General features: G+C 37.2%; 1 protein-coding gene across 4 annotated transcripts; it reads right to left on the bottom strand.

The window, feature by feature from the left end:
- Window positions 1-7,657: 7,657 nt before the first annotated feature.
- Window positions 7,658-23,101, bottom strand: capn3b (calpain 3b). Of its 4 annotated transcripts, none has more exons than XM_052098948.1 (21): window positions 22,564-23,101; window positions 20,484-20,553; window positions 16,372-16,490; window positions 16,065-16,198; window positions 15,768-15,936; window positions 15,137-15,220; window positions 14,859-15,022; window positions 14,502-14,662; window positions 13,757-13,914; window positions 13,114-13,125; window positions 12,546-12,754; window positions 11,652-11,685; window positions 11,323-11,349; window positions 10,480-10,554; window positions 10,321-10,378; window positions 10,160-10,224; window positions 9,677-9,745; window positions 9,472-9,550; window positions 9,227-9,343; window positions 9,020-9,078; window positions 7,658-8,921 (listed from the first exon to the last, which is right to left on the bottom strand). In XM_052098948.1, exons 1-21 carry the CDS (start codon window positions 22,852-22,854, stop codon window positions 8,895-8,897), a joined length of 2,181 nt encoding a protein of 726 aa, XP_051954908.1. In that variant the 5' UTR covers window positions 22,855-23,101; the 3' UTR covers window positions 7,658-8,894. The 4 variants fall into 4 exon arrangements, with proteins under 4 accessions (XP_051954908.1, XP_051954907.1, XP_051954909.1 ...); XM_052098947.1 differs by having other exon boundaries at window positions 11,323-11,352; XM_052098949.1 differs by lacking the exons at window positions 15,137-15,220; window positions 15,768-15,936; window positions 16,065-16,198; ... (1 more) ...; window positions 20,484-20,553; window positions 22,564-23,101 and having other exon boundaries at window positions 11,323-11,352; window positions 14,502-14,600; window positions 14,859-14,962.
- Between the last annotated feature and the right edge of the window lie 1,666 nt (window positions 23,102-24,767).

The following is a 24,767-nucleotide window of genomic DNA, read 5'->3' on the forward strand; positions in this document are numbered from 1 at the left end:
TTACAGATCTTTATTGTAAAGGGTGTAAACTATGTTTTCCATGCTTGTTCAATGAACCATAAACAATTAATGAACATGCACCTGTGGAACGGTCGTCAAGACACTAACAGCTTACAGACAGTAGGCAATTATAAAAACTTAGGAAACTAAAGAGACCTTTCTACTGACTCCAAAAGAAAGATACCCAGGGTCCCTGCTCTTCTGCGTGAACTTGCTTTAGGCATGCTGTATGGAGGGATGAGGACTGCAGATGTAGCCAGGGCAATAAATTGCAATGTCCGTTCTGTGAGACGGCTAAGACACCGGTCTGGGCCGGTGTGTCATAGCATCATCGGACTGAGCTTGTTGTCATTGCTGGCAATATCCTCCCTCATGTGGTACCCTTCCTGCAGGCTCATCCTGACCTGACCCTCCAGCGTGACAATGCCACCAGCCATACTGCTCGTTCTTTGCGTGATTTCCTGCAAGACAAGAATGTCAGTGTTCTGCCATGGCCAGCGATGAGCCCGGATCTCAATCCCATCAAGCACGTCTGGGACCTGTTGGATCGGAGGGTGAGGGCTAGGGCCATTCCCCCAGAAATGTCTGGGAATGTGCAAGTGCCTTGGTAGAAGAGTGGGGGTAACATTTCACAGCAAGAACTGACAAATCTGGTGCAGTATATGAGATGCACTGCAGTACTTAATGCAGCTGGTGGCCACACCAGATACTGACTGTTACTTTTGATAAAATTTCGATACCAATATCTTGACTTCGATACCGGTTCCTAAACAGTAATATTTTTCGATACCAATTTTATGAAATCCATTTTAACAAGATTACAAACATTACCTCCTAAAAACTTTTGGTTTTATTTTTTCAGTTTGTGTAGTTTTTTCCCCAAACTCAATGACTCCTCTCCTTCTGGTCTCCTCATGCCAGGGTTAGCAGGGGCAGAGGCTATAAAATTTATGTGAAGAGGAAAAAAAACCCCAAGAAAGCTAAACTGTTAATTCAGCCAACCCTAAGTATAAGTACGGTTTATCAAGATAACTAGTTTAATGTGAGTTAAACTTGATCGGTTACTGTCAACATTAAAGCATTTTTAGCATCGATTTAGCTTGCTATCTATAACCATACATCCAAACAATATCTAACGTTGCATAGGTCCTAGTTTATAGGACTTTCACCGCGCACAGAAAGGTTAATTTAACAAGTACACAAGCATGTACCACTACAAGTTAGCCAATTTTGTTTGTTGGTTTGTTTGCTAAACATTAACTTTACCTGTCAGTCCCAGTCATAGTGCCGCTGCATTCATTTACATTTACATTTATGCATTTGGCCGATGCTTTTATCCAAAGCGACTTACAGTGCACTTATTACAGGGACAATCCCCACGGAGCAACCTGGAGTTAAGTGCCTTGCTCAAGGACACAATGGTGGTGGCTGTGGGGATCAAACCTGCGACCTCCTGATTAACAGTCATGTGCTTTAGCCCACTATGCCATCACTACTTTGGAGGACCAGGACTTTGAGAGGATGACCACACTGGCTTGGTCTTCTTGCAGTCGAAGATGGAGCAACTTTATGCTCTTATGTTTATTCTGTGCACTATCAAGTGCTTCATCAGATTTGTCATGTTGCCGGTCTTTGCAGCAATTATCTTGTCGCAAATATTACATTGTGCACTGTTGGTGAAATGTAGCCACACTTTTGATCTTTTCCACATCTTTTACATCTATAGGGGTTGGGACGCCTACACACTACAGCCTCACGAGTGAGCTGCGTAACTGGCGTAAACTAGTGTTTTTCCTTGATGCCTAAACGCAGCCAATCACCGGCACTTTTAGATTTGGGCACATCTAGCATGCTACATGCTTATCACTGACGTTGACAAGATTAACCCCTTAGGCATCGAAATTTGGTACCGAACGACAAGACATTTTTTGATACTCGATTGTTTAGAGGCAATTCAGTCGGTGCCTAAAATGTATTGAACTCGATACCCAACCCTATCAGGGACACATTATTCCATTTCTGTTAGTCACATATTTGTGAAACTTGTTCAGTGTGTCTTAACGCGGGTGCACACTGTACAATTTTGGCCACGATTCTGCCGTCTGAGACAAATTTCGGGAATCCTAAAGGATTTCTCTCATCACAGGGCAAAATAGGCAATCTCACAACGTTCAGTGTGACATGTTCACAGACGGGCGATTAACAGCCTTTGCGATGATCTTCGGCCTCAAGTTCTGGCAGTGTCAGAAATGTAGAATCGTAGCCGTATATTGTGACTGCTATTATGACGGGATAAGGTATTCCGCTCCTCTCTCGCACCCCAATTCACTTGGAAAGAAACCTTCTTCATGTTTGCCCCATCATAATAAAATCAGTTGACAAAATCCATCTTTCTTGTAAATGTTAGCCTATGGTCGTTGTGTGGTATTGGAGCAATGGAAATGTTGATGTCCAGACTTTCAGAGCGAGAGAAAAAAATATGCTCCTCCATGGTGGGCAAATTTCTCCGTTTCGCTTCTATTCCGCAACACTACCGTAACATGATTTTCGTTCATGATCGGGACGATTGGGACCACAGTCGGCTACGATGTATATCGTGCAGTATAACAATGTTGCACAGTGTACCATGGCGATATCAATGCATTCAGATTGTTCAGTCTAACAAGAAACAATCGTAAAGTCCTATTATAAATCGTACAGTGTGCACCCGGCTTTAGTTGTTGAATCTTTTTAGGTTCATACAAATATTTACACGTTAAGTTTGCTGAAAATAAAAGCAGTTGAAAGTGAGAGGATGTTTCTTTTTGCTGAGATAAATATATATATATATATAATATATATTTATTTATTTATATATTTGAAATATATATATATATATTTATTTATTTGAAATTCATTCACAGCCACATACAGAAGAAATGCCAGCAACAACAGGAATTTTGAGCAAGTCTTCATCCCTCATATAGTTACAAGCTTCTATTTCAATAAATAAAATGTCAATAACTTTCCTAAATGTTTCACTAAGATTTCACACCAGTATATTGTATTGTTAATGCTGTGAAATAAAATGTCCTACAAATTTCAGAAGTGGATCCAAGGGCTTTACAAGAAACATATTTTGGCAGCATATCAATTTTAAATCCTGTGGGAAAATACATGACTTAAAGACAGATATTAAGATAGGCTGTGTACTCAGAATAACTGGAAGCCAAAGCAATAACATCATACAGAACTGGTATGTTAAAAAATTTTTATTTCTCCCTGTTTTATCCTAACTGTAATACACACAACAGCAAGGCTTAAAGCCTCTGACACCTTGTCATTTTGCACTCTTTTATCTAATGTACCTGTAGATGGTGTTTCAGGTTGTGGCACTAGACCTGCTGGTGTTGTGCTGAAGGTCTGAAATAAAAAATTGTAATGTCAAAATTAAAAAAAAAGTAAAGGGCATAGCATTAATGTAGATCCCCTAATATGATAATGTTTTAAACACTGCCATATTTTATTAAAAAGATATTAACCTATTCATAGAATGCACAATTTATTGGCAGCTGCCCCAAACCGAGGCAGGTCAGTGGCTGGCAGTCATCACAATAAGGCTCAAACCATGGGCAGAATATTAACTGATGTCCAGAAGCAAAAGTACAGCAGGCCAAGCTTTTATGGCTGTACATTTGTACTTTTTGTTTGACTTTTTCCCCAAGAAAATGTGAGTATCAGAGATACTTCCTGCATTCTGGTGAATTTTGAATGCATTTGAATCATAATGTAACCTATGAACAGCCAATCAAATTCTAGGACAAATATTCTTGGGAAAAAAAGTAGCTCTCCTCGAATTGGTTGTGGTAATGAAAATGTTTGTAATTTTTTTATACCTGCATGTAGGAACCTCATCCTGTAAATAATAGCAATAAAAACTTCTTATAAAATAATATTAAGTATGTCAATAGAAAAAGGCCTTTTTAATATGATCATATTGAATTATAGGTATAGTACAATCAAAATACTACTGTTAGGCCTAGTATTATCATCATAATTGCTTGATAGTCCATTACAGTTCTTAAAATTAATGTATCACATATTCGGCCCCAAAGTACGTCGGCCAGCCACTGGATCACGAGTCCAGCCCTGACTGATGTTATTCTCTCATCACTGGGAATACTCTGTATTCATATACAGTGGCATATGCAGTGTAAATTCAGTGACATAATTATTAATTAGCAGCAGATGCCTCGTAAATTCACTGGCATCATCCATATACAGAGGCATCTTCCATTTTAAATTCAGTGGCACCAGCCACAAACAGCGACACATGCTGTAAAGTCAGCGGCATCTGAGCATGACACCAGAAGTGCCGCTGCTAGATGCCGCTGCTGCGATTTGAGCATGCTGTCTCTCTTGTGAGGACCAACAGAGCAGAGATATTTTTCTAAAAATCTTCGTTTGTGTTCTGCTGAAGAAAGGAAGTCATACACATCTGGGATGGCATGAAGGTGAGTAAATCATTAGAGAATTTTCACTTTTGGGTGAACTATACTTTTAAGAACAGGCTGATCTAATCGATTGCTCCCTATGTCCTAAAATAGTGCATTGTGTGGCAATCATTGTAGTGTGTAGAGAATAGTGAACGAGTGAGAAATTTCACATTTAGTTCTATTAGTGGTTAAATTGTCTTATAGAGAAATGACCCACTCTTGGAGAAATGCGCTTGTTGCTTTGCTGTTTATGGAATATGCCGGCACAAATGAGGTGGCACTCCACCACATAAAATGTAACCAAATACAACCGTTACTGATACTCTTTTATTGACAAACAGTTGTACATTTAATTGTTGACAATGTATGTGACAATATGTCCTGGGATTTATACAGGGTGTTGCAGTGGCTGACCTTTGAACCACCTCAAAAAACAAAATGGGTGCATGATCCCCTGATCACAAGCCATTTTCATCATTAAATGTGTAAGAAGCCTGGAAGTTTTCCATGGCCCACACAACATGCTTTTCCTAAATTAATATATATTTTTTTCTAAATTCCTCATTTGTTCTGATTGACTAGCAGTTTTGTTCACAGTAAGTCAAAAAACATAAACGCATGTTTTCCCCCTCAATATGTTTTTATGTATAGCCGCAGTCCGTTTTCTGACAATGTTTTGTGTAGCCATCAAGTGTAAGAAAATTATATTAAAACAAGGATCTATAATGTATTAAAATATGAATTTTTCTGTTGTCAGGTGTCCTCAGAGATGGCCTCTCTTAGAGCAAAGCGCATAAAGATCCTGCAGGACATGAAGAGTAAGAACTCTTTTAGAATCTTAATGGTTTTTGAAGTTTTTAAGCTCATGGACTGAAAAGTATTTCCACTTTAGAAATGCAGTTCCTCTCTTGTTTCAGATATCTGATTAATGTCACATGATATTTATAATTATGCTTATTCATAATTGTGCATAATTTTGGCTTATGCTTGAATAGTTTGTCAGATTCTGACACATTCATTGTAGTGTTCCACTCTCTCAGGGGTGCGTTTAACATACAACGGCTTAGCTCACTGCTTCATCATCATAGATCGATCGTTGGAGAAATTAACTAGCCAGTTTCCCAAAACCATAGTAATTATGTTGCAAATCAGCACATCTGTCCTTCAAACCATGTTTGTTCAACATTGTTTTTAATGATGTTGCAATGATCTAATGCAGTGTCTTGACTATAATGGAATGAAAGATGCAGAATATGCTGTATTGGAAGGTACAATGGGGCTAAAGGCGCCAATTAAGGAAAAGGTGCCCTTTTCTGGTCCCAAAATCTGGAACGATTGAATTATTTTTTACAAATAATTTAAATACAAAGGCTATGAGGATGATTTAATTTGATGTACTTGTTTGTTTGTTTTTCTTAAGTGCATCATCTAGTTAAGTTTATCTGTCATATAAGTCGTGACTAAAAATGAAGCCGGAAACCACAATTTTAAGACAACTTTAATTGCTGATGGAGGAGGAAGAAAATTATAAGCAACAGCTATTCTCAAAATTTTTACAAATGCTGACAAGAAAAGCTCTGGGCAGATATCACTCCAAAAACACCAACACCTGAAAACTAACAAGAAACTATGCTTTTAACCTCAGGTGGAGAGCTGTTTGCACAATGTCCTTAAAGTCCTTGACTATAACTTTTAGAAATGTTAGTACTGGAATACCTGGAAAATGGGCTTGTTTTGTTGAAAAGTGCTTGAAATTAAAACAAACCATTTCTAAGCAGTTAGCATTTCTGAGAAACAAGTGTGAATTTTTCACACATCTTCGATATTCGCAATATCCCATGCTCCCAGTGCATGGACGCTGACAACCACAACTCATTTTGTTGTTTAGTTGATCTGAAAGTAAAAAGAAACATTAATTCTAATCAGACATAGCATGGAGGCAGTAAAGAATCTGTGCGGAGACTGTCCCTTTTATGTGCACCAGAGACAGTTTAGCATGGGCAGAACACTGCTATTAAAATGAATGGGAGAAATTGGAACAAATGTAGAAAAGGAAGTCCCGCCTTTCAAGTAAAAGAGCCAATCACCTTTTTGATACACTAAACTCGTAATACAAGTTAAAAACTCTGAATTATTTGCTTAGTGATTTCTCACTTTTATGAAGTCTTTGTGAAAAATTGTCCAAATGAAAAATTGGTGCTGAAATAAGTACTCGAAAGTCCAGTATTTTCCTTCAGTAATGTCTCTATAAACCCTTCCAAATCATTGAACTATGTTGGTAATGATGGAACTTGCAGCCATATTTGGCTATCAATATATTTTTGGAAACACCCCATATAAGCAGGTGGCACTTAATGCCTCATAACAACTTTGTGAATCTCCAGTGTTTAATTCCTTTTAGACAGTGAATCTCACGGAGCAGCTGCACCACATGACCTATCCCAGTTGAACCCAACATCTTCACAGTGAGCCAAACAGAGCAGCTGCACCACAAGACCCATCTTAGCTGTAACCAACATCTTCACTGGGCCTCTCAATACACAAAATGTACCTCTGTGAGCATGCTTCTCATGCTTCTGCAAAAACCGTAATACATCTCAGCTCAGTGCTCCACCCTAGAAAAAAAGACTTATAAGGACTTCTTTTTTTTTATCTGTAATTTTGCTACAAATATACTATTTTAAAGGCTTAATATGTCTAATTTTTCATAAGGACACAACTACCTCTTCTGTCACATGCAACACAAATCATCCTTTGGATACCCTTCCCTTGCTCCATGCATTAATTTTATTGCAGATAGAATCTGAAGAAAATTTATTATTTGGTTATTTTTTATTTAATTTTGCCTATGTTGAAATGGGATGTTTTGCCCTAAGAACTTTTTTTTTTTTTTTTTTTAATGAAGCTTTATTAGTGATTGCCTGTGTTACTGTACAAGAGCATGTGAGGAGATGCCATAGACTAAAGCAGAGGTTCTGTCCATCTAATGGATCAGGTCTATTAAAATATTTGCATAATACCAAAAGACACTTTTGTGTCTTCAATGTTCAATAGTTTAGATTATCTGTTAAGAGAGTAAGATGTTCATATGTAACTGTAAAAGGAAATGTTTAATTAGTTAAATCTCTCTCTATAGAAAAATGTAATTGATAGCATTTTTTTTTTTTTTTATTGAACTTTATCATTTCAATTCCATGTGCCACATCACAACATATTTAGATGTATGGCATTGCAAAACACAATTTCTGTTTGTTACAAGTAGTATAAATATACCATATGTATCTGAAAAGTGTGTGTGTACCAGAGTATCAGGTGTAACTGTGTTCTTGTTACTCTGAAAAATATATGTAAAAATAATTTTGAAAGGCTTTGTATTAACTCAAGGTTATTCAATTACACATTGTTTATTGACTGCTTGTAGTCATAAATACAATAAACTTTTGTTCTGTTTTGTGCTGTTTATGTTCTGTATATATTGGTTATGGAATAGAAAAGTTTTAGTTGATTTTAGTAGCACACATTTGACAACGGATGGCCTCAGTCACCATTAACATACATTGTATGAGAAAATCTTTATCTATCTTTGAGGCTATCTTTTTGCCAAACATCTTGTGTTCGATGGAAGAGAAGTTAATAAAGGTTTGGAAAAACATGAGGGTGAGTAGATGATAAAAGAAAATTGTGTGAGATATCCTGGTAATACACTTAATAAAACCATATTGTGTTGAATGACAAAATATCACATTGAAATGATAGCCAAAATCAATGTTTCACTTGATCAAAACACAAAGATGGGACACAGAGCGGCATGGAAAAGGCAACAAAATCTCATGAGAATTCATCAATAGAATGAGGTGGCAAATTCATACAAAATCGTACAAGTTATAGAGCTACCAATGAGAAACGCTTTCCTCATGTCATTGTAGTTCTCAATTTGGCGATTGTTCCATGTAAATCCAAAACCCATCTCTGAACCTAACCATTGAGTGTAATACCTTACCCTACCCAGAGCGAAAACATAAGCATATAAATTATGTTAAAAGCCCCGATGTATAATATAGAAGAATGCACTTCAAAGTTCCAAAGCGCGTGTTTGTGAAGTGTATGAGATTGGTTTATGTGTAAGTTGCACAAATTGTATTGTGAGGCTAAAAATGTCAGGGAAAGGTTTGTTGAGTCAGACCAAAAAGTTTAATGGGCTGATGGTCCATCCTATTGCTCCTCATCAACCCAGATTCCTCTGAAGATTTCCCAGACCATAATCCTCTGAAGATTTGGAACTTTTCATTGCACTATAAAGTGTGCATTCTCTGACAGGAAGGCCACAGCGGTGAGCTGTAATTGATTAAAATCTTCTTTTTCTTTCTGTAATGCTCCATGTAATGGAGACTGAAAATTGGAAAGGTCCACTGATTTTCCTTAGGCATACATGGTCAGTTGAAGCCACTGTGCAAATAATATAGAAAACAGGAGCTTGTAAGAGAGATCAATAGCCTGCAGTGATAAGAACACATATGATCTTTATTTAAATGCATGCAGTTTACCTCAGAAACATTCAGCTTGATAAGGCCATCTCCATCCTTGTCAAAAGCCCTAAATGCCCCTGCAAGAGATTCCCCTTTACTACAAGTATCTTACAGCTGTTGAAATGGAAAGTCTGCCCATTCTCAGCATCTCAAAATATTGGTCATATTGCAACTTCAAGATACATTACAAAACAAATGTCACTTCAAACACAAATGTACACTTACTGAACATTCCCTCGAGTCGCACTAAGCAGCTAATGTAGCTGTCGAAATCCAGCTCCAGGTGTTCATTGGCATATCGCATGGCAATGATGTCATAGAGCTGATTGTTGAGTTGAAAACCTGAGGGACAGAAACCTACTCAGGTTTCTGGGTACTAAAATTCAGGTTCCCAGAGCACATAGAACCACACAATATCAAACTGTATAGCAGCAAATGACAAGTAACTACGAGGTGTGTGGCTGCTTCACCTGCTTCAGTTAGAGCGTTCCTCATCTCAAAACTGCTGATTGTACTGGATTTGTCTGTGTCGTAACGTGTGAACACCAACTACAAGTAGTGGTCAGAGAAACATTATATGGTATTTACATATGCACAGTGTAATACAACAAGAACATGCAATCTTTGTTAAAGTTCCTCTTTCACATGCTTTAGAATGTGAGAATATTGGCATACCTTCCATATTTTAATCTTGTTCCATAAGTGATTAAACTCTTGAAGATTTAGATGGCCTGTTCCATCAGTCTAAGGTTTAATGGTTAAGATAAATATGTCAATAAAAAATATGTCCAGTACTGTATATTTACATATCAGTGTTTGTTATGTCATCCAGGGCACCAGGGGGCGCCATCCACTCAAGAAAGCAATTGTTGGACATAATTGTGGTGATAGGGGTGTGGTCGTGTGTCTGTCTGCAGGAGAGAGGGAGTGGTGTGACTCGCACATTTGAATTAAATATTTGATAAACAGATGAGGCTGTTTATATTTTAAATGTTAAGAAAATAAATGCCTTCAAAGAGGACAACATTTTCCCTGAAATCCAAGGGGCAAATTGTTTGTCCCTTAACATAAAAGTTAATTTCTAACATTGTTCTGAAGTATTACACACCATATGTATATTATTTACCCGTAATACACAGCACATCTAGCAAAGGATACATCCATGAGTGCAATCATACTTCTGCAGCTTTCCAGACTGAACCCCTCTGTTTTTAGCTCTTTATCTGAGGAGATAAAGAGCAGTAATTTTGAAAAACAATATATAGATAGATATATACAGTATCATTTAAAGCAGTAGCACAACAGGAGATTCCACTAACGTTTGGCAACCACCCTGTTAAGGACAGTCCTGAGTTCATTGGCATTGATATGCATGTCCTACAAAGAGCAACAGAGTCAAAGTAATGGTGTCAACATTGGAGTGTTGTTTAGAAAGGATGTTATGAAGTTCATAGATGAAGTTTGATCCTTGCACTCACATCTCCAGCAATCTGCTGAAATATAGCCCTGAATTGTTTTTCCTCTTCAGTCTCCTCCTCAAGAGTTTTGAATGGCTAAAAATGAGAAATAAGTAGAGTTATGTTATTTTTTTTTAACAATGTATTAAACATATTGAATGTTCAGTCATGATATCGATTTTAAGGCCAAAACGAAAAGCTGATTCACCATTCAGTTCCCCAAGGAGTTACTTTTTTTATTCCCTTTTCTCCCCAATTTGGAATGCCCAATTCCCACTACTTAGTAGGTCCTCATGGTGGCGCGGTTACTCACCTCAATCTGGGTGGCGGAGGACAAGTCTCAGTTGCCTCCACTTCTGAGACCGTCAATCTGTGCATCTTATCACGTGACTCGCTGTGCATGACACCACGGAGACTCACAGCATGTGGAGGCTCATGCTATTCTCTGCGATCCACACACAACTTACCACGCGCTCCATTGAGAGTGAGAACCACTAATCGCAACCACAAGGAGGTTACCCCACGTAATTTGTTCCTAAGAGGCAGTTTTGCAATTTTCATTTCGAATTTTTGTATGCCTCACGATTCTAAGAGTCATTATGAATTACATTCATAATGTAATTCATAATGACTTACATTATGTGACATTGTGAGTTTATGCACATGCTAATTTACTTTACTGAAGCAGTATTAACATTTCCAGAAAAAAATAAAAATTTAAACAGCTGTACAGACAATTTGTAGAGCATCATGAGATTAATAGAGCATCCTGCTGGAGAAAAATTTTCTTCCTTGTTCTTTTATGATCTACATTAAAAGGAAGGATCCACTTATTTTCATCTTATTTCAATTTTTTTACTTTACCTTGATTTTCTTCTTGAGAGTATCCGTCTGCTGGTCCAAGAGAGTGAAACATGTTATGACATTTTTTTTAAAAACCTTTTATTTTCTTTGGTGAGATCAGAAAAACATAGGACATGCTGTTAAAATACCAAGCTTCAGTCCAGTTAGAATTTGATCTAAATATTTAGGCATTTGTTCCAAAAATACTGTAAATATGGGTAATCAGGCTCTTATACTGGCTGCAGCGTATTACAAAATTCTTATGGTCACAAAATAGAGTGCGTGACATATTGTGGACTGCCACAGAAGCAGGCAAACAGATAGATAGACAGACACAGGTGTTGACTCACCACAGGCTCCGTCTCAATCTCTGCATCTATAACCCTGGGAGAAAACATGCAGCTGTCAGCTAAATGCACAGGAGCACATACAGATCAAGAGGTCATTTAAAAACATGCCTGACTGAAACATTTGAAACAAGAGCTTGCATGGAAAACTATAATAACTTTTAGTAAAAAGTCATTAACACATAAGTACTTTGGCTTTTAAGCCATACTTAAAAATGCATGAATGTCTTTTCATTATGTGACAAAATAACAAACGGCATTTATTTGAAAGAAAGACTTGTGCCATTTGCACAAAATTCAATCAAACCATTTCACAAAGAAAATTGGTTTGTTTGATTTAATAAAACATTTGTTTTAACTTAAGACATTTAGACACTTTCTGTTTGCCAGACTTTAGTGACGCATGACCATTGTTAATGTATTGAACTTCACCAGCGGTTACTCTGCTTGGACACCTGTGTGAACTTGAGAGGATCTAAATGTACACAGCCACTAAAAAATCACCATGACACTAGCAGGTAAATGTAATTGCTAAGATGTCTAAGAAAGGTGAAGTTAGTTGTCTAGCATCATTTGTTTACAGCTGGTTTGAATAAAATAGTTTGATATTTTGTTTAAAATGCAATGACATTCAGATATTTTAAGATATTTTAAGTGTGACTTATGTGTCCAAAAGTGCCCAAGTACTTTTTTGGGCCACTGTACATTTAAATATGAGCATGTGTAAAAACAAACAAACATCTGAATTCAAGAAGTGTCATGACGTATACATCTATTTGAATGCACATGAACTAAAGATTTATTAAGCAATATATATTATGATAGTTCATGATTTTAATGTTGAAATCACAAAATGCTAAGCTTACAATCATATAGAATTAAAGGGTTAACACTCACTCTGATGTGCTCCTGTTCTCAGAGAAGACTCTGAGAAGAAACTCGCTCTCCTTGTGAGGATCGAAGGTGGACGGGACGATGACATACTCACCAGGGGTCAGGCAGAAACGCTCCGACACCTCACGCATGTTGACGTAAGACTTGCTGCGAGCCTTGGAGGCATTGTAAAGGAAGAAATCTTTTGGTAGCTGTTGCTGGTTGCCCTTCATCTAAGATGTGGATTGTAGAAAGAGAAAATTTTAAGGACAAGGGAAATATGTAATGTACCACATTTATTAAATTGTGCAGGACATGCTACTGTATATGTGTAGTGAATTAATAGGGTGAAGTCTGTTGAAGTAATTTTTCAAAAATAAAATCAAATACAAATACGAATTGAAGTATAGATAGTTCATTTAATTAAACTTGGCAGATGCTAATTATTAAAATGTTTATGAATGAAGGGCTTAAAGTGAACAAAGTGTTGGCAAACATTAATCAAATAAAATAAAATAAAAAAATGTATATGCAAGCAAACAGATATTTCGTGGCATCTGCTTGGTCTCTTCATGCCATGGTGTATTTATACCTCCTTTGGAACCTGGGGAAGACAGTGGATTATTGAAATGTCTCAGTGACAATGGTTATTCATTCAAAAACATATCATGTATCATCTATATAAACATCACAGTTAGCCTTAAAATGTATACTGAGAAAAAAAAAAATGTTAACCCAACAAATGCGGTTTGAGTTGTAACATAACTTACTGGTAATATACAAGTCAGAAATATTATTTAACATCACTGAATCAACCTTAATACATAGGTTACACCAACAAAACTCATTTTAATGGTTAGATCAGGTGGAAATTGCTCCTTGGCATAATAATTGGTGAAACATATATATATGATTTCAGATTAAGTTGGCTTAATTAAAGGGGTCATGACATGAGGAATCAAATTTTCCTTGATCCTTTGACATATAAAAGGTCATTGTACTATAAAAACATATTGTTCAGAACTGAAAACTCCCCTCTTAATAGTATAGGAGTTTTGTAGTCAAATAGTATATCAAAGAATATGTCATGACCCCTTTACAGTAAGTTGAAGTATTGCACGGTAAAAAGGTTTCTTTTTTGCAGGTAACCAAAAAATGTGCTGCATGTAGTAAAATCTAACTTAACTGGTTTTATTAAAGTTTACAATGTCTAAGATGTGTTTGCTTCAGCCAACCTCATAGATGGCGAACCCAATGTTGTTTAGGGTGCCACCTGAGCAGCGGTCGTTTCGCCTGCCCTTCTGCATTAGTGCTACCACCACTGTGCAGGTCTTCTCTTTATTGTCCACCTCCAAAAGAGACAGACGGTACTGAGGGTTTGTCCAATATGTTTCTGTGACAAAATGGATAGAAAGCAGTTTGAATATTGATGTGGAATTGTGATTTTGGATTCAAAGATTCTTTGAAGTTAATCTCTGATAAACTTTTGATTATAGTCTCTAGGAGTCTGTCTGTCTGTCTGTCTATCTATCTATCTATCTGTCTGTCTATCTATCTATCTGTCTGTCTGTCTGTCTGTCTGTCTATCTGTCTGTCTGTCTGTCTGTCTGTCTATCTATCTATCTATCTGTCTGTCTGTCTGTCTGTCTGTCTATCTATCTGTCTGTCTGTCTGTCTGTCTATCTGTCTGTCTGTCTGTCTGTCTGTCTGTCTGTCTGTCTATCTATCTGTCTATCTATCTATCTATCTATCTTTGCCTATTTATTGCGTTTCATTAACAGGGACATTGGAGAGATGACAGGATATGATGGGGTGAAGAGGAGGAAGGAAACAGGACCAGTAAATGTCACAAGCTGTATTCAAACTCACACTGACACATCAGAGGCCAAACGCTAGGCCAGGTTTCCATCAACAACATCTAAATGAGGGCAAATGAGTCTATCACCAATGTTCCAATGTTCACAACATTATACCGGATACCTGGAAAGTTTCTGCAGCCACCAGCGGAGCAGCCTTTCACCCATCGGCCCTCGTGCACTGACACATTCCACTTGAGCATCTGGTCATCCTGCAGAGTATCTGGGGTCAGATTACAGATCTCCAGTTTGGTGAAGTTCTTCTGAAATACCTCAAAGCACATCCTTGAGTGAAGAGGAAGATGAATGGGGTATCATTGGGTATCATTTATGACTATCAATTGCATTAATATTTCCAATATCATTTCACAGGTCAAATGAGAAGCAATATTTCAAACAGAGAGAGGAAATCACAGTGTGTCAATTGATTACCAAACTGTTTGAAACTATAATTTTGCCCTAGTACTGTAAGAGAATTTACCAGAACTCTCCTTGCTCTGTAGGCTGGAGCCTCTCCTTGTCTTGCTGAGTGGTGGCTAGTGCAGCCCAGTCATTAGATTTACAGGTGGGAGGGGGGGCAACTCCCCATGGGTCCCGCACACGAACCAGACGGATCAATAGGTCCTTACTGTCCTTCCGTTTACCCTGAGGTTTTTGGTATTACATTGAAAAATGGTTAGATTAAAATCTTCGGAATGCGTATATATTTAAAATTCCAGACTATCTAAATTGTGACATATTCACAAGTAACAGCCCCACCTGCTCAACTCCAGTGACTGAGTATGCATGGCCTCTCACAAGTCCAGATACAGTTTTAGTCATTTGAGCAGTTGGAACCAAAGTCTGTGGGGATGGAATGTCAAAATAAAGGAAAACATGTCATCCTTTTTAAATTCATGTCCAAGTAATGTTGTTTCTGTTATTGCTGTAATTGTTTATTTAGGCACTTTTATTTGCTGTGTTTCATACCCCCTAATACATTAATTATTAGTTGTAATTAACAAGATGTAATTAATAATGTAAGTCTTTATAAATAAGATGATGCTATGTGCCTCTGTCAGATGAAAAAAAAATGAAGTTTGGAAAAAATTTAATATTTGCATTGTAAAATCTGAACATGTGCAGTTGTTATTTCATCTCTACCTTAATAGACCCTTAAAAATTACTTTTATTGGTGTACCCAATGTAGTTGCGTTTATTTAGTAAAACAAATAGTGATCATTTATTATAAAATAACAATAATTTTTTTTATTTAAAAAATCAGTTCATTTAGTTACCTCATGAGGTGCATTTAGGTGAACTGACAAAACAGCAAAATATCAAACATATTTATTTGCAAGTTTATAACACTAAACAGCATTCAATATATTAAAAGAGAAGGGATACCTACATCTATGGAGCAACCCATGAGGGAGCCTCTCTTCAAAGCCTTCCTCATGATGTTGTACAACTCCTTCGGAGCCTCTGTAATCTCATAGAACTCTGTTACTCCTCCAGTAAAGTCCTCCATGGCCTCCAGTGTGTTTCCTCCCTTCAAAGCCTCATAAGAGCTATGTAACCTGGGTCAGACAAATACAACAAATCGTGGATTGATTTTTGGTGCTAACAAAGGATCTTTACAATAACACCAATGCTTTCATAAAATATTATTTGATAAAGACATAAACAATGAAGCTGTTAAACTTACTTTGCATATGCTTTCTCCAGAAGAGCACTCCAAAATTCATTCTTCTGTCCAGACCTGGTGAACACCAGCTTGTTTTTGTATGTGGGAAGTCGATCGTCCACAACCACATCCACCCACTCACCATAGCGCCAGAACTACAAGAATAAAGAAAAGTAGGTTCATCTTGATCTGAAGCAAAATGTGGGTACACAGTTAGAAAATAATTAACAGTGAGTTTGTGCATCATTTATTTCTTTTTTCTCTTTTTTTTTTGTTTTATATTAAGTTTTGTTTTAAATAAAGGTAGGTCCAGTTTTGCTGTCCATACCTGGAAATGAAAAATGCCAGCATAGTTTTCAGTGAAGCTCTGGTCATGGGGAACCACCCTTTGCAGGAGAATATCATTCAGGGTCAGGCAAGTAATGGCAGCCAGCAGCCAGCAGTCCCCTACAAGGGTTAATGGACAACAAATATTTTTATTTGACAACATATGACGTACCAGTTAAAAATAATCTGTTTTATTCTGATGCTTTAATATTCGTAAAATGTAAATACCATGCATAACATGTCTTTTTATGTTTGCATCTATTTCATTTGCTATGAAATTACAAAGGCCTCTCATATGTAGTACTTGTTTGCATTTGCGCAAAGCATGCATTATAGACATTTAACAAAATTGAGTTCTGGCAAAGTCCCTTTAAAGTCAGTCCACTAGACGGCCATCTTGGAAACACTCCCATGCAGCTTTTTTCTATGGATACAAGCAGCATGCAAGTACAACCCCTATCTACTTGAATGAGGAAATATCTCAATCTCCAATATAGTACGTTGTTTTTACAATCAATGAACATATTTCAAATCAGAAGTAAAATTAGACATCAATGGTATTGTGATGGATTTTTTTGGGATGAAAAGCATGAGAGTCTGAGTAACGATCATGAGAGAGAGTCATGAGACAGTAAAGAAATGTTTTTAGAGATGCCTGTGGGAGAAAGGATGTCTGGAACATTATGTTTTTCTGGGAATATAAAAACAAAACAAAAAACAGGAACTGTCTACTTACTCGTCTGTGTTAAACATGCACACATATTATTTTACCCTTGAAATGGGTTTTTAACCAATCAGTATGAAGTAAACAAGTATTATAGGAGTTACATATGCAATAATGTGTAAAAGTTTCTGAATTATTTTGTTCCAGAGAGTCTCTACCGAAAAGAGATGTCTCCGGCCGTATACTAATAAGCAAGACAAAAAGAAACTGGAGTCCTGCTGAGTTATTATCCTTCAGCATGAGTCTAGATATGAGATAAATTATGGTAAAATTTCTAGCATTGAATAGCAGGATACAAGATACTCTGGAGTGACAACTGCCGGGCAGGACTCTGCCAACTTTTCAGTGGACTCCGAGTCATAACAGCTGGGCAACTGTGAAACCAGAGTTAATTTAGGGAATTAAACTCTACTTGGGTCTGTATTTTGGATTTTCATCCAGTATCATAAATTGTTGTTCTTTAGTTCAGATCAAGAAAAAAAAAAAACAAGTTGGGCTGGCCCAGCTAATGCACATGCACAATTGTTCTCGAGTTCACTGAATTATTGATCAAATATTCACTTAGTTATCCAATCTCTAACAATGTCTAACCCATTAACCAGTTTAAAATATGCCTGTCTTCATTTGATCAGCAGCTGACCCCAAATAAATCTGTCATGAGTGTCTTGAGTTTGGTCTGAGCAGTGGTGGACGGAATAAGTGTAAATAGCCTGTGCCAACAAGACAGGCTACTTGCGGGGCCTGGGTAGCTATGCAAGTAAAGACACTGACTTCCACACCTGGAGTCGCAAGTTCGAATCCAGGGCGTGCTGAGTGACTCCATTCAGGCTTCCTAAGCAACCAATTGGCCCGGTTGCTAGGGAGGGTAGAGTCAAGTTGGGGTAACCTCCGCATGGTCGCTATAATGTGGTTCTCGCTCTAGGTGGGGTGCGTGGTGAGTTGTGCACGGAAGCCGTGGAGAACAGCATGAGACTTCACATGCACGAGGTCTCCGCGGTAATGCGCTCAACAAGCCATGTGATAAGATGCACGGATTGATGTCTCAGATGCGGAGGCAACTGAGATTTGTCCTCCGCCACCCGGATTGAGGCGAGTCACTACGCCTTTTTTCACATGGCATTTGAATTTAAACAAGAAGACTCTAAATTTCAGGGTGCACAAAACTGTCCATGTGCAGACATGGCTGAGGCCTTGGCCTTTACTCCACCTCATGCATTCATTGGATGCCTCTGTTGTATATCCCACCAAACCAAATATACTACAGCAAACACTATATTAATTTCTACAAACCCTTGGTGTCACGCAACCAATCTATTTTTTCAACATGGGTGTTTCGATATGGTGAGAGGAAAGGAAATGGATGGGCTCCCTGTATGCAGGTCACAAGCACAGGCTATCTTTGGTGAAACTGGCATGCTTTGAACAGGAAACATTTAACTTAATGTCTTATGTGGATTAGGATCCAAATACCCCACTCAGCACCACCACTTCAGCTGTGCACATCCTTCAACTTGTCTCACTCTCAATCAGAAGTGGACAATGTACAAGACTCCATTACTTTAGTGAAAGTACAAATACTTCTAGTAATTTTTAATTAAGTAAAAGAACAGAAGTTCTTTGTTTTAAAAGTACTTAAGTATCAAATGTAAATTTTCTTTTTTATGTCAACGCATTGTTTTATTATTGTTGCATTGTGTTTGTAATACTTACAATATCTTATGCCTCTGAAGCAACCTAATGACTACATTGACTAGCTTGTATTATTTGTGGATTAAAGAGCTTTTAAAGGCTCTAGTGGAAGAGCGGGTTGTCCACCAAATGCAAGGTTGGTGGTTTGATTCCCAGCCCACATGACTCCACATGCCGAAGTGTTCTTGGGCAAGACACTGAACCCCAAGTTGCTCCCATTGGTAGGTTAGCGCCTTGCATGGCAGCTCTGCCATCATTGGTGTGTTAATGGGTGTATGAGATGCAGTGTAAAGCGCTTTGAATACGGCTAAGGTTAAAAAGGCTCTATATAAGTGCAGACCATTTCAGCTTCTTTTTTTATATAACACTCCTACCCACCCCCACAAAAGCAGCATGGTAGTCTTCTCACACAGCTCTGGCAGTGTGCACACATCTAGGTGTAAACATTCATCCACATTTGAATCATGCAGACAGTGAAATTGCTGTAAATACAGACATGACCACGCACTTTGGCTGTAAGTCCAGGACTAGAAAAGACTGTTTATGAAGCTGTTTCATATCTATATATGATAACTGCTCTCTCTGGCCCAGCGGCAGCACTAACTCAGATTTGAATGTTTCGGTATGATTTTTGTCGAAGGTTTAATAGGCAAATCATTATCATTTAGGAAAGAGATTGTGTGGCTGTTTGAATCGAGATTGTGATCTTTTTATGATTGAATCGTGCAACTCTATACATAACTAAAGTAATTATGCAAGGTAACAGCAACAAAAAAAGATATTAACTTATTTTACTCTTAAGCTCATTTACATTTAAATTCATGCTTTTGCATGCTAACTAACATCATTGTCGAACCTTACCTATGCGTTAGCGGTGTCTCCACAAGGCTATATCAACTTGGGCAAATCCATAAAAAACTATTTGACCAACCATACTTCATACTGAAACATTAGCTCTAAAGCACAGATCATTTCAAACTTTCACAAGAAATTTAAATGTTAAATACCTCAGCTTCCGGAGGTTGGACGGCAGATATGGTTTGTTTTAAGCAAACAAAGCAAACATTTAAAACTAAACTAATCTTTAACATTTTCAGAAAACTGGAACATATTTTCTAAATATGGCCATGGGTGCGCAACACTGCACCGAGCAACTAACGTCTTCCACTTTGGCAACTGATCAGTGTTCAAAAAATGCTGGAAAATCATTAAACTTCACGACACATGAGCCTACAAGAGTGATTATTGATAGGCTGTCTGTCACCTGCAAAAAAACAATCAAGTTTTAGAGAAGGAAAAATCATCCACTGATTTTCAAAGCTGCTACATCGTAACGACATTCTACTCGAGGACCTTTATAGAAATGTAGTGGAGTGAAAAGTACAATATTTGTTTTTCAAATGTAGTGAAGTTAAAGTCACAAGTTTCCAGAAAAAATAATACTCAAGTAAGTACAGATACTCAACAAGTGTACTATAGTACAGTACTCAAGTAAATGTATTTCGTTACTGTCCTCCTCTGCTCTCAATACATGTAGCATGGTTGTTCTGTGTATCTCAGGAGGTGATTAAGTACACTTCAAACCCAGTGACTCTTGACCATAATTGCCAGGTCAAGAGAACAGCTTGAGGTAAAACACAAATAAGCACAGATCATTTATTTTGCCGTATTAAGAATAGCATAAATTTGCACTTTATTACCCAGGTCTCCTTGGCAGATGTCTGTCCTGTTGGCTCCTCCAACAATGAACTGTGGATTGCTGCAAATATCCTGTATAGGAAAAGGAGACACATTTACAGTTAATAACATTATTATTGTTACACTGATACAAATCGTAACCAAAAATGTGCATCATGTGGTAACATCAAATTAACTGTTTTTATTCATGTCATAGAAACACTAAATCAACCTGAACACATTTTAAGGATTACCTTTTAAGAGTAAGAAAGCTCTTTATGGTAACATTGCAAGTTAACAGTTTAGAAAATTAATTTTGCATATGGTTGTATTGTTACTTCTGCTTGTCTCACAAAAATAATTTGCATATATATGTGAGGACCTCACCAAGACCACAACGATTCAACAGCTGTCCTGGGTCATAAAATTCAGCTGCACTCTGAAATGGATGTCAAGGCAACATAATGTACACTATGCATCTCCACTGAGACCATCCTCCCTCTGATTATTTTTAAAGTGTCAGTAATCACATTACACGTGAAATTGCTTGACTATTTATTTGAAGCTAAGAGAGAACCAATTTGCAGCCATATGATAAATCTTGTCATAAATAGTTAGTTCCAAAGGGTGAGAAGGAAATACAGTCACATTTCAACCCAAGTTCATAATCAGGGTTTTGATACAGAAGAACTTTGCCCTGTCCAGCATTGACACACAGCATGAACTCAATTGATAAGTCAGCAGCCTAAGACTTTAGAATGTGCTAAATTGCGGCCATACCCTCAACACACACATTGAAGGATCACTTATAGCATGCCTGTAAGAAATATCTGAACTGATGCTGCAGCATTGCTGCTTACTCAGATAGAAAGTGAAAACATAACCTCCTTTATTGAACAAAAACATATTCAGGACACTTTATCTCACTTAATTTACTGATTTAATATCAAAGATGGCCTTTATCATCACGTTCTACTGTAAAACAAAGTGATAAAGAAATACTGCAATTAATAGTAAATAAATAGTCAAAGCTGTAGTGTGTAACATTGGTGTTGAAATGCTGTCTGCGGTCCCAACTTGGAATAACCAAAAACATAAATTCTCTAATCATTTGCTCACACTCATGGCACCCCAGATCTGTATGACTTTCTTTCTTCTGCTAAACACAAACAAAGAGTTTTAGAAGAACATCTCAGCTCTGTAGGTCCATACAATGCAATTCAACAGGGTCCAAAACTTTAAAGCTACAAAAAGCACATAAAGGACGCATAAAAGTAATCCATACAACTCCAGTGGTTAAATCCATGATTTGATAGGTGTGGTGTGGGTGAGAAACAGACCAATATTTAATTCCTTTTTTTACTATAAATTCTCCTCCCAGCCCAGTAGGTGGCGATATGCAAAAAGAATGTGAATCACCAAAAACAAAAGAAGAAGAACTCTGAGGAGAGAAGAGCACTTAAAAGGACTGTTTAAAATTGGAGATTTTTTGAAGAAAAAAAAAAAAAAAAACTTAACTGTTTCTCACCCACACTTATCATATCACTTCTGAAGACATGAATTCAACTATTAAAGTTGTATGGATTACTTTTATGCTGCCTTTTTGTTTGTTTTTTGAGCTTCAAAATTTTGGACCCTCTTGACTTGCATTTTATGGACCTACAGAGCTGAAATATTCTTCTAAAAATTGTTGTGTTCAGCAGATGATAGAATTTCATACACATCTTGGATGGCATGGGGGTGAGTAAATCATGAGATCATTTTCATTTTTGAATGAACTATCCCTGTAACTATAAGAAAGTCATTCATAATTTAATTTCCTCAAAAACTGTTAACACCGTGTCTCTCTGGTGTTATAAAAAATCCTTTTGAGTGGCCTGTCCAGCCGCACTAGTGGCACACAAATGACACTTTTAAGCTTTTAAGCAGCTGTGAATATATTATTATAATTATGTATTATGTATATGTAATTATGTATATAATTAAGTATTTTGGGCACACAAAAAAATCATGTTAAGAAATCATGGGAAACTGAGGTTTTCTAAATAATTTATGCACAATAAAAAACACCAAGTTTCTCACCACCTAAGGTATGTCACTCACCGATGGGCGCTTCCATTCTAACTTTAGAGGGAACTTTTCATTTTCAAAAAGAGAGGAGTCTTGAGCAGGAAAGAGGGGGTCTTCAAACAGAACCTTCTTGCGCACATATTTGTCTCTGAGCTCCTGAAAGTCCTTGAGCCGTCGAGCATCTTTTACAGCCTCATTACGGCTTAAAATTGCTGAATAGATGTTACTAGGGGCAGCAAAGCTTGCTACATTGCTGCCCAAGGTCTGTGGAGCAGCTTCAGTTGTTTGGACAGATGTTTCTGACAACTTCTCTTCTATTCCCATATTGCTCTTTATGGTTGATGGTGCTAGATGACAGTTGACTGAATTTGAAGCTCAGAATCAGTCCAAAAAGGCTTAGGTAGATCAATTTTCTTTGCTGATCAGCTCGCTCCTTCGTCCAATCCACAGTTCCTTTATATTCTGGTGGAGGCACACCCCTAGCTAGCCATGTGCACAAATAAACTTTCTAATGCTTAAGACCAGTTCACACGTGCACACATATGCTTGCATACACTTACAGTGCACCCAGCCCAACTTTTACCCTTTCATCTTAGACACAAACTCTATTTATGTACCTCCTAAAGGGTCGTGAGGGTTTCTCTCTTTCTGCCTGTCAAATGGGGGGCATGCTTTCCACTGTGGGTGATGGGAATAACTGAGGTCCAATTTAAGATTTGAAATACACAGATAGCCCATACACAATTGAAAAACCTGTCTACTTCAGTTTTTAACAAATTCTTCTTGACTCGTTATTTGATCAGACTGACAAAGTGTAAGAAATTGTTACACAAAAAATTACTATATTTATTTCCAAAATGATACCGACCACTCACTGACATAAATATTCAATGTAATGAGGTCATTATTATTTAAAGAATTTATATTTGCATACTCTTTCAAGTACTATTATTTTTCACATGCCATATACGCACGTTATTGTGGGGATTCAAAAATGTTATGCAATGAATTGTTTGGATGTGTTCTTATTTGGTTGAAAATGAATAAATTATGTGTTTATTCTCTATTTTCACTTGTCTCCCTTTCATAAGTTTTTGCTCATGTCGTTTTGAACTTACACTGACACTTTGGGGCCTGAATGCTTCATCATTCAAACCCAATAGTATTTAGTTAAAGATGCCATAGACCTTTTCACAGACTGTGATGGTGCATTTACGCCTTATTTATCAACGTAAATCTCACATTTTTTTAATATTATAATTTATTTTAAACATTGAGTGTAAATATATAACATTATGCTTTGAAATGGTGGTGCTGTAGTGGGCTAAAGCACTAAACTGTTAAGCAGAAGGTTGTCTGTTTGATCCCCACAGCCACCACCATTGTGTCCTTGAGCAAGTTAATTAACTCCAGGTTGCTCTGGGGGGATTGTTCCTGTAATAAGGGCTCTGTAAGTCACTTTGGATAAAAGTGTCTGCCAAATGCATAAATGTAATGCTTTGTGTTATATTACCCTGGAATTACTTTAAAATAAATGAATAACCACAGCTGCAAGGTTTTTTTTTTATTTTATTACAGCTGCTGAGAGAGTGACAGTAAATCTGGCATCTTCAACCATCTAACTGTCTTAATCCACCACTCTCTATTTTACTCCTCTTCTGGAAAGTCATTCAATTGTAAGAGTGGATTTTTTTCAAGTCAAGTCAAGTGGCTTTTATTGTCATTTCAATAATATACAGCTAGTACAGTACACAGTGAAATGAAACAACGTTCCTCCAGGACCATGGTGCTACATAAAAACAACATGAAAACATAAAACAAACACATAACAACATGAGACTACACAGAACTAAAAGACCTACACATTTCTAAATAAAGTGCATGTACAAACAGTACAAGATGGTACAATAATTGCTGAAACATTTTTCTTATGGTCTTGGAGCAAATGGGTAAGTGTAAATAATATTTGCTGTGATCTCCCATTTACTCTCATTCACCACTGTCAAAGTTTACCCTGCAAACATCTATTGTAGAAAATCACTATCCAAATTTAATCCATGAGGGAAAAGTATCCATTGACAGGGTAGTTACTGAAATTAAGAGAGACTATTTGGCTGGTCATGTGATCCTAAAAATGGCAGCCCCCATGATGGGACACTCTCCACGTAGATTAAAACAGCTTTTATAAGGTTACCAATATGAACAGAGTCTTCATCTCATGCGAGTCATCATGATAT

Source organism: Xyrauchen texanus, chromosome 30 (genome assembly GCF_025860055.1).
Source record: "Xyrauchen texanus isolate HMW12.3.18 chromosome 30, RBS_HiC_50CHRs, whole genome shotgun sequence".
In the NCBI taxonomy this organism is placed as follows: domain Eukaryota; kingdom Metazoa; phylum Chordata; class Actinopteri; order Cypriniformes; family Catostomidae; genus Xyrauchen; species Xyrauchen texanus.

Coding starts and splice junctions, on each gene's coding strand:
- capn3b (XM_052098947.1), bottom strand. CDS start 22,854: ATGGGAATAGAAGAGAAGTTGTCAGAAACATCTGTCCAAACAACTGAA. Junction 14,663..14,858: donor ACAGAGCAAGGAGAGTTCTG/GTAAATTCTCTT, acceptor TCTTCACTCAAG/GATGTGCTTTGAGGTATTTC. Junction 9,079..9,226: donor GCGACTCGAGGGAATGTTCA/GTAAGTGTACAT, acceptor AATCTCTTGCAG/GGGCATTTAGGGCTTTTGAC.